The 15,183-nt window shown below is 37.5% G+C and overlaps 1 protein-coding gene across 1 annotated transcript in view; it reads right to left on the bottom strand.

The window, feature by feature from the left end:
- Window positions 1-1,870: 1,870 nt before the first annotated feature.
- IVD (isovaleryl-CoA dehydrogenase) overlaps window positions 1,871-15,183 on the bottom strand; it is a 1,038,753-nt gene continuing 1,025,440 nt past the window's right edge. The window contains exon 12 of the mRNA XM_044073537.1: window positions 1,871-2,399. Within this exon, the coding sequence (XP_043929472.1) occupies window positions 2,266-2,399 (134 nt within the window). The 3' untranslated portion in view covers window positions 1,871-2,265. The remainder of the gene's footprint in view (window positions 2,400-15,183) is intronic.

The raw sequence follows: 15,183 nt of genomic DNA, 5'->3' as shown, positions 1-15,183 counted from the left end.
ACCCAAAATATTAAGATTATATTTTGACAAAGAATTCTAAAGAAAAATCTTGAATTTCTATTTGCATTTTTTTGACCCAAAGGCTCTATAACTTAGCTAGAACATGTTTATCATGTACACAAAGCTCTCTATTCTGTGATTCTTTGCCCTGATGCTTTAAATGTATTTTCTGATAACATATTGAACCTGCATCTGTGTCTGCCTTAAATTTAACACTTTTTCTTACTTAATCTCAGAGCTTCTTTTGAAGCTGGACTTGCACTCATATGTCACTGATTCTGCTGCATTTTCAAATGTCAGTGAATAAATGTTTTCAAAGTTAATAGTAAAAAACCCTCATTTATGTTTCAGTTCACTGTACAAATTCTTTTGAATGCAACTTTTCAATTTTACACATCTCAGAAAAAAAACTTTCTTTGGAACACACTCTGTAGAGTTTAATAAATGCATGACATCTCTTCATCTCATGCTAAAAATGCTAGAAATAGCCAGGGAATTGTTATGGCTAGGCTTGTATAGGCCCTAGGGCTGATAGCTTAGTACCAAACTATGAACCTATGCTTACAGCCACACACCTAATAGCCAAGCCATTAATATCACCCTCAAAACTTGCTATTCTCACATCTCACTTTTTTGTATCAATGCTCTTACAACACACTCTCAGTTTCTCATCTTATTTTAGCTTTTTCATTTCATTTGACTTGCATTTTACTTTACATCCATCTTTTCCTCGTTTAATTATTTATGCAGTGTATTAATAGTTTTTACCTGCTCAGTATGTATCTACAGCATTTGACAAAGTTAGGTCTACTCCTCTTAAACATTTGACCCCAGTTTCATTAGTTTTATAATGCAAAAAGTACTATGTCTCAATACTGAATCATACATCTCACCAAATTTGCACACTCTGCTTCTACTCTCAACAGCAGTAAAGGTATTTAGTGTCTTTTAGACCTTGTGCTCTTGCAAAAAAATGATGAATAAACGGCAAGTTGCTTTTAATCCCACAATACTTCAACTTCAACTGCTGGCATTTTGGGTTTTCCTTAATAGCCATTTAAAAGAGTCTTCACCACTGACAAAGGAATGTAGCATACTACCATCTCAGTCTTCTCATCTAATCCAATTACAGTGATAAATCCAATTTCTGTACCCAAAACTTCCAGGGAGATGCAAATGAATCATCCCCATCATGATTTATACTACTGCATTTTCCAGACATGTACATGTTTGAAGGAAAAGCATTGTTTTTCGGCAAACATATTCACCTGGTTCTGATTTCTTCACTTTTTATACCATGTGGTGCCTGGATGATGAGTAAACAAGGCAGAGATACTGAATATATGCAAGTTCCATGAGGACCACGCAACATGCATATCACCTTAGCTAGTTAGAAGCACACTGGTCTAACCATCAGAAACTCCTATGTATCCCTACGGTATGCAAATTTAGAAACTAATCCTCTAATTAGGTCACCTCATCATGGCACACTCTCAAACTGTGCCATGGAATTGAAGTCAAGACTCCCGAAATCACAGCAAACATTTCAGTTAGGAGACAGAATGGCTTACTGTTTTAAAATAAAGCAATTATTGGGATAGGTTGTTCAGATGAGTTTATGTGTATTTATAAGTCAATTACACACATCAAAGTACCAACCAAGTAACCACAGAAAGTAAAAAAGTAGGATAAAATTAAAAGAATGACTACATTTGTCTAAAGATTCCAAATGAATGAATTCTGCAAGATAGCGGAGGGTAAAAGTTGTTGCGGAGCCAACTCAATATTACTATATTCCTCAAAACTGAGCACTCCTGTGAGAAGAAACTCTGTATTGGAAAAAGTGTTAAAGAGCTAAATTAGTGACTTATTTACTTCTTTAGATCTTTTTTTATTTTACACTTTCTCCCAGTACAAATAAGTAGCAACCTAAATACATTTTAATCAATACTATTTTAAATGCAGATCAAAAAACTCATTGTAAATTCTCTTTAATCAGTTTTTCTTGCTGTAATACACACAGATCTATAATCACTGGAAATGTCTACCTTCAATGCATGGATCTGTTGGCCATATGCTATAGAAGTTTGATTCAGCCAACAGCTGCAACAATGTTCAGTGAAAATGAAATCCACCAATTCCTATTAAATACCTCATGTTACCATCAGGTAACAATCACAGTTTATTACAAAAGTGTTCTGAAAAGCTGATGCTGTTCTGGGTTTTAATCCATGATGTTCCTAGCCCAATCACACCAGTTCTTACTCAAGTGTACATTTCATTGAATGCTCGGCCAATGACCATTCTGCGGATCTCACTTGTTCCTGCACCAATCTCATATAGCTTAGCATCACGGAGGAAGCGGCCCATGGGGTAGTCATTAATGTAGCCATTTCCACCTGCATAAAAAATAATGAAATAATTTATGAAAAGATAACTGTATTACAATATACATACAGGAAACAATGTAACTGGTTATAAATCTGGCTTTTTCTGTGGTGTTTTTGGAAATGGACACAATGCCCAATTCTTCAAAACCGTCTTCACAAAACACAAACACAAACACAGGAGGTGACAATAATGTATGTGGGCTGTGCCTTCCACACCCCATACAAATTATATATTCCAACTCCGAGATCACACTACAAGTGAGGAAAAGGGTAAGTTTCCCAATATGCACTGTACTGTGATCTCTATTTGTAAATTTGACCACATATGAGAGAATTCACAGTGGCTTTCACTGCAAAGAACACTCGTAGAGTTATAGTTTGGCAATATGGGAATCAGTCAACACACATTTGGCATTCCCGTGTTCGACAAACCTCACTTCTACATTTTGATAGTAAACTCACACACACACAATACTTGAGCAGCTACATGCAGAACAAGACTATTCCAACACCTTGGGTTAAATGACCACACAAACATAACTCATCAGACCAGCTGGCAAACAAACTCATTCAATGACTGCAGTACCCATACTGTGGCTGAAGGAATGGTAAGGGTTACTATGCTTCAACAGAAGGAAAACAATGAACATCAAACAATGCTGTGATCCTGCAAGGTAAAGTCATTGCTTCTTGAAAACCACCAAAAGGCTAACTAGATAGACCATTAGATAAGGATGTTGTTTGCTCATTTGTGCTTGCTCTTTACACTATGCTGCAAAGAGTGTGGGTGTGAATTATTAAGAATTCAGCAGTCTCAGACTGCAGCATCTTAAAGAAAGACAATTACTTATTTTGAAAGTGACTGCTTTTTCTCCAAGTTGAAGCAACACTGTTGTGAGAAGAACTTAGATGATTTGAGAGGTGAAGCTCTCAAGCTTGGGGGAGGCAGGGAGCTTCCTCTGTACAAAATACTTTATTTTGTGCAATTCATAACGACTCAAAACTACTTTCTATTAGTGTAATACATTCTTAAAGATACAGCTTTGTGCAATATTTGCCATACAACTGTGTTTAAAACAATCTGATTTACATGAACAATAGTACAAATAATAAGCATAAGGGGTTGCTGTGCTCCAAACAGGTATTAGAGATAATAAAGATCCTACAGGTTTATAGGTATATACTAAGCTAATGACCACAAGGGCTTTATAAGCTTAGACATGAACCCAACCTAATTGTATCCCCTGGTAACATAAGCATCTTAACTGCTGGGTGGTATGTTAGTTTAGAAGATCTCTTATAAAAAAGAAAGGGTTATTTTATTACCACATCCAAAAAAATAGTCACATAAAATATACAATCATTTTAAAGACAAAAGAAAATACATACTGTAAAATAATAACTATAATAAGTTTGATTCATTTTCACAATCATTTTCTCTTTCTCTATATTTTGTCATATCTTGTTAGTGGCACAGCAGGTAGTCTTGTTGGTGTGGCACTGTAACATGGTGGGCTGTGGTAGGGCAGCACAGTGGCAAGACGGGAACTGTTATTGCAGCACAGCAAGATGTTTCTCGATTTGATTCTCAGCAGGGATGTCCACTGTGCAGAGTCTGTATGTGCTCTCTGTGTTCACCTGAGTTCTCTACAGATGCTCCAGTTTTCTCCCACATTCCAAAGACATGCAGCACGTGGATTGGACACAATAAATATGCCATAAGTGTCAGTGTGCATGCATGTGTGGTATAGAAGAACAATCATGGCAGGACTAGCCACTAGATATTATGAACACTGGATCGAGATGATTGTCACTGTTGACAACCCCATGTGCAAACACAGGATAAAAAAAGTTATGGATAGACAGATTGTTTTTGTTTTATAAATATGATTTTAAACATTCCACTCGGTATCTACACTAAACAGCTCAAACATTTATTTAATGTTTTTATATTTTTTTCTTGAGACATTCTCTCAAAATATTCATAATATGGAGATTATGAGCAGATTACGGACCATAACCAGTTTGTTGTGTGTTTGAGAAAAGGATTTTGCAAAATTCACTTCAAAAGTGAAATCTGACACAGGTGACTCTCCTGAATTCCTTTTTTTAGAATACATAACAATAAAGTTATGACTGCCAAACCATTCATAATTCTTTGAAGTACATGGAGTTCAAATTAAGTTATATCTTCCATCTAGTAAGTTTAGTGGAGCTGACCAAGCTCACTTTTTGCTTGCAGGACTTAGAAGATCTTTTAATGTATAATTATTTTGTTACTAGGCAGTTCTGTTTGCTATTATTCCCCTAAGTCAACAATACATTTGCTGATGATCTTAGTTATTCTGTTTTAGTTATTATAATTTTTTTTATGTACGATCTTAAACATTGCAACCTGTAACATATGTTGATTCTTTGATCCTGTTCTAAGTCAACATTTTGAACATTTTAATTAAGGAGACATTTTATTTCAGCAAGAAAACCACTTATGCACAGAAGATCATATTAAAGTATGCTGACATGAATATATCTTATGTACATGCTCTCTCTTCTGTAATTCTAGGAAAAGAACAATAGCTATTTAGGTAAGTAATAGCTACTTGAGCTGTGTTGTGCTGCTAATAAATGAAAGCTTGTATAACTTTGTTTCAAGCTACTTAAATGTAAACTAATTTAAGTAAACTATTGATTAAAGTAGTTGAAAACAGTAAATATTTAATTTCAGCAAGCGATTTAACTCAACACAATTTAGACAGCCAGCTGCAAAAAAAAAAAAAAAAAAATCTCCTCTTGACTAAATGCATCATGTACTTTACTATAAGCAATGACATAAATAATGCTAGACTCACGAGATTTAGCTGATATACAATACAAATATTACTCTAAACAATTTGATGGTAGGACTGAAACAGATGAGGTTTTTGTCTCCGAAGACTTAACTGAAAGTTTTTGTAATCTTCAGTTAGTTCTGTTATAGCTTTCTGAGGGGTACCTGTCAAATCTTTGAATGCTCAAAATTTTGAACATTACATGGTCGAGACCAAACATTCGAAATTTTGAGTGCTCGAAGACAGACTTTCAACGGCACCATACGGTGCAGATACGGAGGATTTCCCTTTTCTGCACTTAAGTGCAGTCTCGGAGTTGGTATATTTAAGTAGGGGGGTGTGGGGGTGCAGGGTGGCTTGCCCCCATGCCTACACTGTTAAAGTGTTTTTTCTGTGTTTTCTTTTCTTTTTTTTTTTAATGTTCGAACATCCAAATGTCGAACATTTGGTATCGACCATGTAACGTTCGACATTTTGGATGTTAGAACATTTAACATAGACCCCTTTCTGAGCAATCTCTTTTCACAGTCCTTTTACAGAGCAAACTCATGCAAATGTCAAGTTTTTCTTTCCAAAAAGTGTTTTTCTTCATCCTCTTAATCTAACCCTAAGTATATCACACAAAGAGAAAGTATTATTTCATAATTATTGCATTTGTTTTTTAATGTCTGATCTTGTTTAGGTTTTGTTTTATGTGAACTGTAGCATCCTCTTTTCTGCATTTCTCTTGTCCTCTGTTACATCATGTAAGCTAGGACGTGTAGAGTATTTAGATAAGCTAAATTATTCTATCTACAGAGTCAATTAAAAAAAAAATCAAACATTATTTAAATGTAATTTATTAGTCAGAGGTAGCCAGCATCATAACTCAGACAGCGTAGCCTAGAAAGTACAGGTCTGTAAGAACTTATCTAACACTAGATGCTCAAGTACATCACTATTGCAGGGATCCCTACTGAAATGTTGGCACTCAAAATTCTGACTGCAAAAAAGCAACACAGAAAACCTGAAGAGTGAATCTCCAAAAATTGTTCTTTTACTTAAAAATGTTGCGGGGAGGCAAGCATCCCCCTGCATCACCCACACCCTCCAAACTTACATATACCAACTCGAGATTGCCATACCTCGGACAAAAGGGAATATTCTGAGAAATGGCATCTCGAACTTGGTATATGTTAGCTTGTTCTTTCAGCCATTCCATCTTCCTGTTTTGAGGCTTGCTCTAGCGGGTCACAACATTTCAAAAGGTTACCCTGTTGTAGTAATGCTGACAAATGGGACATATCCAGCCAAGGATATTATACATCCAGTCAGTATGCCAAAGCTTAGGTGCTCTTTTCTCAAGAACCATACAGCCGACCTTAGACCAAGTCAGGCACAAGTACTATTCACTGGAACACATGAGATGTTTGAGTGTGAACATCCTCAGAGCTTTCTTGCCCCAGAATATACTAAGGCTTGCTACAGGGAGGAAAGACACAGCTAGAAATCAAAGGAAGGATAGGCAAAAGGAAATTCCACCTCTACCATAAGTATGGACAGTGCATATACTGCAACCATGATCTATTTGAACATCTACTCATGTTAAGTTCTAACACAACTACAATATGTTCATCATTATAGCACCGTTGCAGTAATACTGACAGATGGGACAATTCCCACAGCTTTTAGGTAGTCTGGTAAGTTTTCTGATTATTAAGCTGTGTATGCACTGATTATGTACTGCTCTCTGCTGATTTTGTAACCACACAATTAACAGTGTTGCATATCTGACCTTTTTGAAGTATACAGGCCTGATACTGTTCTCCTAAATGGTTGTTGTTATTACTTAGTTAAATACTGTTCGTTTATTCCTGTGGGCCCTTTGCATGCTTGTAACAAACTGACTGTTATGCTATACATAGTATTGCCCCTGGATATATCACTGCACTACCCTCACTGCTGATGATTTAAAAGGGATTATGCTAAATGTAATGTGCTCTCAATGTTACTGAATAACTATTTCTCTCCTGTGCTTGTTCTCTCTCTCTCTACCTATAGCTAACTCTACAGATTGTACACCAGGGTTCCTGTCCATACCTAACCTAAGAGGCCCTGTGGACATCTCAATATATCCAGTATCCTGAATAGGAGTCTACATCCTTAAAACAAAGACTGTCCTCCCAGATATTTTTGGAAAGTATGTCCTATTATTGTATTAATTAAATACTACTCACCAGGACATTTTTACCCCAGCCAGGTAAACCAGCAGCCCCCCCCCCCTTTAAATTTTGCCTGTTCTCCTCTCTCAGTCCCACCTCTGTTCTGCCTTTATCCTTACTTATACCTCCCTGTTTCCTGCTTTTCATACTTAGTAAACCTCCAGTGTATTTCGCCTGTTTTCTTTCCTTTTCCATGGTGGCTCTTGTCAATTCATCTCCTACATTCACAATCATTAGTAATTCCTACTGCTCTTCTTATTGCTCCAACCTGATTTTTATTTTGTTTTCTTTCTCAAACACATCTCATTTACCTTACCCGGTATTTTATTACTAACCCCCACAAGTCTTCTAGCTTTCTAACCCACCTTTACTTTTACACCTGTTCTCTACCTCTTGCCTGATGGTTTGCTGCAACTGGTCCTCCCTACCCCAATTCCCACCCACCCCAGGGTCCTACCTTTATACTTCCCTAGACACACCCCAATTAAACAGCAACCTATAACCTCTCTCCTACACATCCACCAAATAATTCCTCACTCCTTCAACCACACCCTCTTGAAACCACCCTCCTATTCCCTACAAACCTATAATCTCTAACCTCATACTCTATAAAAACATGCCCTTAACCCTTAAATCTCTCTTTCCTCCTCTTCTCCTAAACATCCTACTTTACTACTACACCCTTACCTCCTATGAAAATCTCAAACTTTACCAAACTCCTACTTCAACCAAACATACTACAACTACACTTCCCCTACCCAAACAATCACATATTAATATACTAGCTACCTGTCCCTACCTCCCTCTCTACCATAAAGCCCACCACTACCAACTCACAACCTCCAAAAGACTCATTCTAATACCAGTCAAATATACAAAACCCTACAACCACCCCAAACTCTTTTACTTATATATGGAGATATCCACCCCAACCCTGGCCCCAATACCCTCCAAAATCAAAGCCCTCTAAAACAAACTACCAATTATTCTAACCCACCCTTTTCCTCTGACTCCTCTCTATTGCTCATCTTAATATTCGTAGCATTAACAACAAAGTCACTCAACTCCATGCCTTAATTGATTTTTATGCCTTTGATATCCTCTGTCTCACAGAAACCTGGCTTAAACCTAGTACCAAAGACAATGAATTCCCCCCCCCAGTCCCTAGTACCTTAAGACAAGACCGTCCTAATAAAAAAGGTGGAGGAGTGGCCCTCCTGTTCAAATCCCAACTTCAGATGGCTTTAATTAACTCCTTCCCCCCCACACCAGGAAATGCTGAAATTCTTTCCACTAAACTCCAAATTAACAAAACCAAAACTATAAACAATATATGTTCCTACATCCCCAGGCAAGAACATCCACACCCTGGAAAATATCCTAAGCTGGATTTCTAGCACCTTCCCCAGGAAACCATAATCCTAGGTGATTTTAATATCGACTGGAACTCCTGCATATCCCCAAACCCACCACACACCTTAACCTCTTTAACTTTCACCAAACCATTAACTCCCCTACTAGAATACATAAATCCACCCACAAACAAACGATCCTAGACTGGATACTGACCAACAACAATCCCTCTCCTATAAAACAGGTATACTCCTGACAATATTAGTGACCACCTCCTTACCTTTATCACCAAACAAAATGCAACATTCCTAAACAAACTACTTATCGAACTAAATACAACAAAACAGCATTCAATCTCACATCCTTTCAAACTGAACTCAAAGAATATAACTGGTCAACTCTAAAATACCTCCCAATAGATGAAGCAGTAACGCATTTCAACAACACCTTCTTACAAATTCTAAACCAACATGCCCCATCCCGGTTAGTCAGAATCAGATCCAAAGCAGCTCCTTGGCTCTCTGTTATAACTAAACAAACTATGAGAGCGAGAAATAAATCATGGTCAAAATGGAGATCCACTAAAAGCCCTACTGACCATCAAACCTTCAAACATCTAAGAAACAAAACAAAGAAACTTGTCATCCTAGACAAAAAACTACAACTTTCAATACCAACAAAACCAAAACCAAAACCCAAAAATTCTGGTCAGGAATTAATAAACTACTCCACCCAGGCAACACCAAAACACCTACCCCAGCTAGCTTAGCACAAAAACAACCTAACATCACAGCCAACACCTTTAACAATTTCTTCTCTCAAACTGTAAACTCACTTGCAAGCACCATGACTCCACCCTCCCTCCAAACTACCCCATCCCCAACAATACCTATACACTAAAACTTGAAACCGTCCCAACCACCTATATACAGAAACTAGTTTCTAAACTAAAACCCTGCAGCCCCTCGGCTGACATACTTCCAGCAGAATACCTTCAATTAGCTGCAAAGAAATAGCCTACCCAGTATCCATCTTAATAAACAGAACCATAACAGAATCCAAAATCCCATCCTGCTGGAAAATCTCCCACATTATTCCACTCCATAAAGATGGAAACTCTAATGAACTATCCAATTTTAGACCTATTGCCCTTCTATCGCCTCTATCCAAAATAATGGAACGCTGTATTCACCATCAACTTCTAAACTATCTCTTAAATAACAACCTGCTTGTAGACTCTCAACATGGTTTTAGACCCTACCACAGCACTACTACTGCCCTTCTCTCCTTCTCTGACACCATAAATAAAAATCGAAATAGAAACCTATTCTCATCTGCACTATTTCTGGACCTCTCAAAAGCATTTGATATGGTCAACCATCAACTTCTCCTTGATACCTTAAAATCTCTATCACTGGATTCTCAAGCATTACAGTGGTTCAACTCGTATTTGACTAATAGAAAACAAGCTGTCCTGGGACAGCCATCTATCCACTCAACTCCCTGTTACTATTGGTGTCCCACAAGGATCTATCCTAGGCCCCTACTTTTCTCCATTTTCATCAATAATTTGCCCAATTCCCTACCAACATCCACATGCATACAATATGCAGATGATTCCACTCTCATCTGCTCTGCCTCTACCCCAGCAGAACTCCACTCCACTACCCAAGTAGTCTTTACTGCAGCAGAAAATTGGTTTCAACACATCTGTCTCCTCCTTAATCCCAAAACCAAACTACTACTCTTTACCCCTACCTCTAAATCCACCCCTATCTCTTTTCTATAACATCCTGTAATGGCACTATCATCAAACCTGACAACTGCACTAAACTCCTAGGCGTCACCATAGATAACCAGCTAAATTTTGACTGTCACATTGATTTAACTATCAAAACTGTCAATAAAAAGATTGGTGCCCTATACAGGCTAAAGCCCTATCTCACTTCAACCTCCCGAGTAGCCCTTGCCCAAACTCACCTTATCTCTACACTAACTTACGCCCTCCTTTGTCAACTTATCTAAAGGCAATCTTCAGAAACTGAATACTGCCTACCACAGTATAGCCAGATTTGCCACTGGCTCACCTTTCCAAACTCACCACTGTCTTAACTTAAAGAAACTCAACTGGCTTGAACTCCGAACCTTATACTCCTACAACAACTAATCATCACTTTCAAAATTCTTCATTACCCTCCAATATACCCATACTAAATAAACTCATCACACCTTATAAAATCTCAAGACACTCAGATCAGCCAACAAGCTACTAGTTACTACCTTGAAATCTCATAACAAATCAGGTGATTCCCTATTTGCAAACACTATCGGTTCTTACTGGAATAAACTTCCCATTGAACTGACCTCCCTAACATCATGTCACCTTTTCAAAAACAGATAAAAAACCACCTACTAATTCACTGGCTATGCCCCTGCTCCAATCCTGACTGAGCATAGTACTGTTCATTACTCTAAACAGTCTGCTACTTGCAATTCTTTCCACTCCCTTTCTTACCTAGACTAACATCCTCAGCCCCTTCACTGGACCTTCACTCTTTTCTCCAATCTTATTGCCTACTTCACCGTATAGCCATCCTCTCTATTTACTTTCCAGCCATACCTAGACCATCTTTATCCTACTACCATAGCATTTCATCTCTATCCTGCTTCCTCACTCTCCTTTTCAACTTGACTTTCTTAACATTTAACTATGTTAAAATACTTTTACCCTAACCATATTCTATCCATTCTTTCCACTCCCTTTCTTACCTAGACTAACATCCTCAGCCCCCTTCACTGGACCTTCACTCTTTTCTCCAATCTTATTGCCTACTTCACCGTATAGCCATCCTCTCTCTATTTACTTTCCAGCCATACCTAGACCATCTTTATCCTACTACCATAGCATTTCATCTCTATCCTGCTTCCTCTCCTTTTCAACTTGACTTGCTTAACATTTAACTATGTTAAAATACTTTTACCCTACGTAACGATATTTTATCTACAATTACTATCTATCTTTTCTCCCTTTTTCCCATAGCTTTACTACCTATCTACCTGTTTACCTTCTAACTTGCTTTTTTAACACTTGTAACCATCAGTTTCTTTCCCTCTGCTAACTACCGAATCTGTCTTCTAGCCTTCTGACCGATGATTAAATTATTTAGCTTTACTACAGATATCCTTAACTCAACTTTATATTTTTGTGCCTGAGCTTAACTCCTCAGCCACATAATGTGAACTCTGTTTGTTACCTACTTAAATTAGTCCAGGCAAACTGTATTTTGTCTTTGTACATTTTTGTTTTTTGTTTTTTTTAAAAAAATTGATTTATTTAGTAAAGTATTCCTCATGTATTGTCTTAGTCTGATAGTGGAGCTTTTCTCCTCGGGCCTCTGCTGAAAATGGACATGTATCCAGCCAGACTAGCCCGGTTAACAAATGTAAAATAAAATAAAATAAAATAAAATAAAGATAAACAGAAGAATAATATACTTGGCTATAAAGTATGGTTTTGGCAAATCCAATTTTGGATCTAGTGAAAAGTATCAGTCTTGTAACGTTTTGTAAAAGTGTGAATGGAAGACCTAACCATTCCCTCTATACTTACAAATAAACAACTCTTTATAGTTTATAAACTCAAAAAATTATTGGACACTCTTTCAAAGTCCATTGGACGCTTTCTACTCCAATTCAGTAGCCAACACTTGAAACAATATTCCAACACATATTAAACTTATATCTAGCATACACTTGTTTAAACATGCACTAAAACACTTTCTCACCCAGTTCTGGCTCTGAACTTTATCACACCAGACTGAAACATTATACTTTCTCTTCTTCTGGTCCTCCTCTCCTCTTTCTGTTACTCTTCCTCTCATCTTCTATACTTTATACTTACCCCTCTTTTCAGAGGTGCCGGAAGCTGTTGAAGGCTTGGGCGGCGGAGGGTGAAAGGGGCACTTAGTGATCTAAAAAGGGCAATTTTTTAAAACTACTTACTACCACAACACAGGTTCACTTGGAGGGCATTTAAAGCTTAGTCAATTTCCCTTTTGGTGCTTGAATTAACATTTCCTGATTGGACTTACCTATCCCATGGCTGATAATTGTACATTAGCCCTAGTGAGAATAACTGTGTTAATACCACAGATAATTTGAGGGGACCCATGTAAGGGATGCAGCATTTAGGAACTGCCTCTATCCATTAGTGGCACGAGGTATAATCCTGGAGTACATTTTCTATTACTCATCCTTAGATCCAATTTGCATTTGAATATGAAAGGGGATGAGCTTTGTTTTACTTGAGTGGATAGTCTGTTCTAGAACAGTGGTAGCCTCTATGATATACATCCACCTCTCCACAACATTCAGTTTAGATACCTGGACTGAGTATTTCTGATGCCATTTGACTTACTGATGTTCAGTAGGTCTATCTGTATTAGGTCAGAGGATGCCTTGTATGCCAGGCAAGTCACCTCTAAGCACTCTGTAGGATACTGAATACAGTGATACATCTTTGAGGTGATCCATGCAAGACCTATTGTTTAGGACTTGTATCCTTTTAGTAAGGTATTTCAGTGGGTATTCCAGTTGTTGTATGGGTCTGGACAGTTACAATTGACATTATACAAAATGATTGACCTAATGAGGGCTTTGTAAAGGGGGATAATAACATCTCTAGGTCTAGTCACAATTTGGTTATAAGCTGTGCAATATAGAAAGACTTTCTTATGACTTTGGGCACATGCTGGTCAAAAGTTAGGTCACTGTACACACAAGTTCCCAAATGCCAAACAATTGGGTCAGTTCTCAGGGGGCATTGTCAATTTGGCAGTTCTCTGGAGTAGATGACTTCCCAAAGGATACGATAATGTATTTTTGGAGTTTAGTTTCTTTTCATGATTTTGGCACCAGTTATTGTTGGGGACAACCCTTCCTGCATGATGGTGAAGTCATTTGGGATTTCAATAACTGCTCCTAGCTTGCAGTCATCTCAAACTTAGACGGCCAAAGCCCTTTGGTATCTCCTTTTAACTTTTTTTACCTTCATCCATTGCTTTGGCGACAACAGTAAAGCTTAAAAATTTGAGCCTTTCACACTTTCTCCTGATTCTTGTCCTAAGAGGTTGAGGGATCAGAGCATATGTTTGACTGTCCCTGATTTTGTGTCATATTTTGGTCTGTTCCTCATATGTGTGATTTTCTGGAAAATTTATGAGGATTGCAAACCTTAAATAATGATAGACACTTGAGTTTCAGACAAACAATGAGCCATTTGCTAAACAAATACTGTCTCACAATGAAAACAGACTTAGCTTGAGCAGTAAATTTCTCTGCCCTTGAAACTCACATTCATTGAAATGGCATGAAAACTCACACTCATTTTGCATCTGGCCAGTGGAGGACTCAGCTTACCTCTGGGCTGTTTTCAAACCACAGGCTCCTTACACATTTTAGGGCAATGCATACATGCATGCGGTCTTTGATTCACCTTCCTGATTGTATTAATTTATATTCCTGTATAATACAGCACCACTTCTTAGAATGTGTTTTAAATTTGTAGTTTTGAACAGTCTTCTAGTAAACAATGAAACAAAATGTATGAACAAATAATGACAAAACTAGCCATTTCAGAAAATTTCAACCATAAAAGGCCACTCAAAGTTCTTTCATTACAATCCACCATTATCAGTAAATATGCAAAATTTGTACAGAAGTAAGTCATATAAATAATTCCACATTAAATGGATCTGTAACTAATGAAGATGTTGCTGCTAGCAAATAACTTTATATTTGTTTCATCTACAAATAATGTGCCTGTTGCCCTTGAAGAATAAATTGTCTATGTTACATTAAAAATGGTAAGCTAATAATATTGCAATAGTGAATGCATGGTAAACTGATAACAGGTTCACAGTTACAAGGTAACTCCTCCAAAGGAGGACATTCACAGGACTGCAGCATCCACTCCCTTTAAAGTACAACACAGTACAATATCAGTGATCCATCTGCATACTGTGGGAGTAGAACCCACAACCTTCTGCATCAAAAGCAAGCATACTACCTGTTGTGTTACTAACAATGCAAACAACTTAGCATAAGCAGCACTAAGCTTCACTTCCCCTGAAGCGCTCAGCTCCTTGTAAAATTCACTTGACGCTCAACTAAATCTCTCAACTTCACAGAACAATAAAGCTGGAAAAAGCCAAAATTTATTGGGGGGGGGGGGGCAATGGCCCAAAACCAGGGACACATTTTAAATATTGCTTGAATAATCTTAGAAAGTTGCTAAAATAAAGTGTTTCATGCTACCATGTGTTTCCTGAAAGATTGGAAGACTGAAACTTGAAAGGCTATCACGATTTAGTGAATTCAGTTCTCACTGATTTGCCAGAAAACCAGAAATTT

Source organism: Protopterus annectens, chromosome 6.part0 (genome assembly GCF_019279795.1).
Source record: "Protopterus annectens isolate FY-2018-M chromosome 6.part0, PAN1.0, whole genome shotgun sequence".
Classification (NCBI taxonomy): domain Eukaryota; kingdom Metazoa; phylum Chordata; order Ceratodontiformes; family Protopteridae; genus Protopterus; species Protopterus annectens.
Note: the sequence above shows the minus strand (reverse complement) of the source record. Positions and strands in the feature narration are given on the sequence as shown.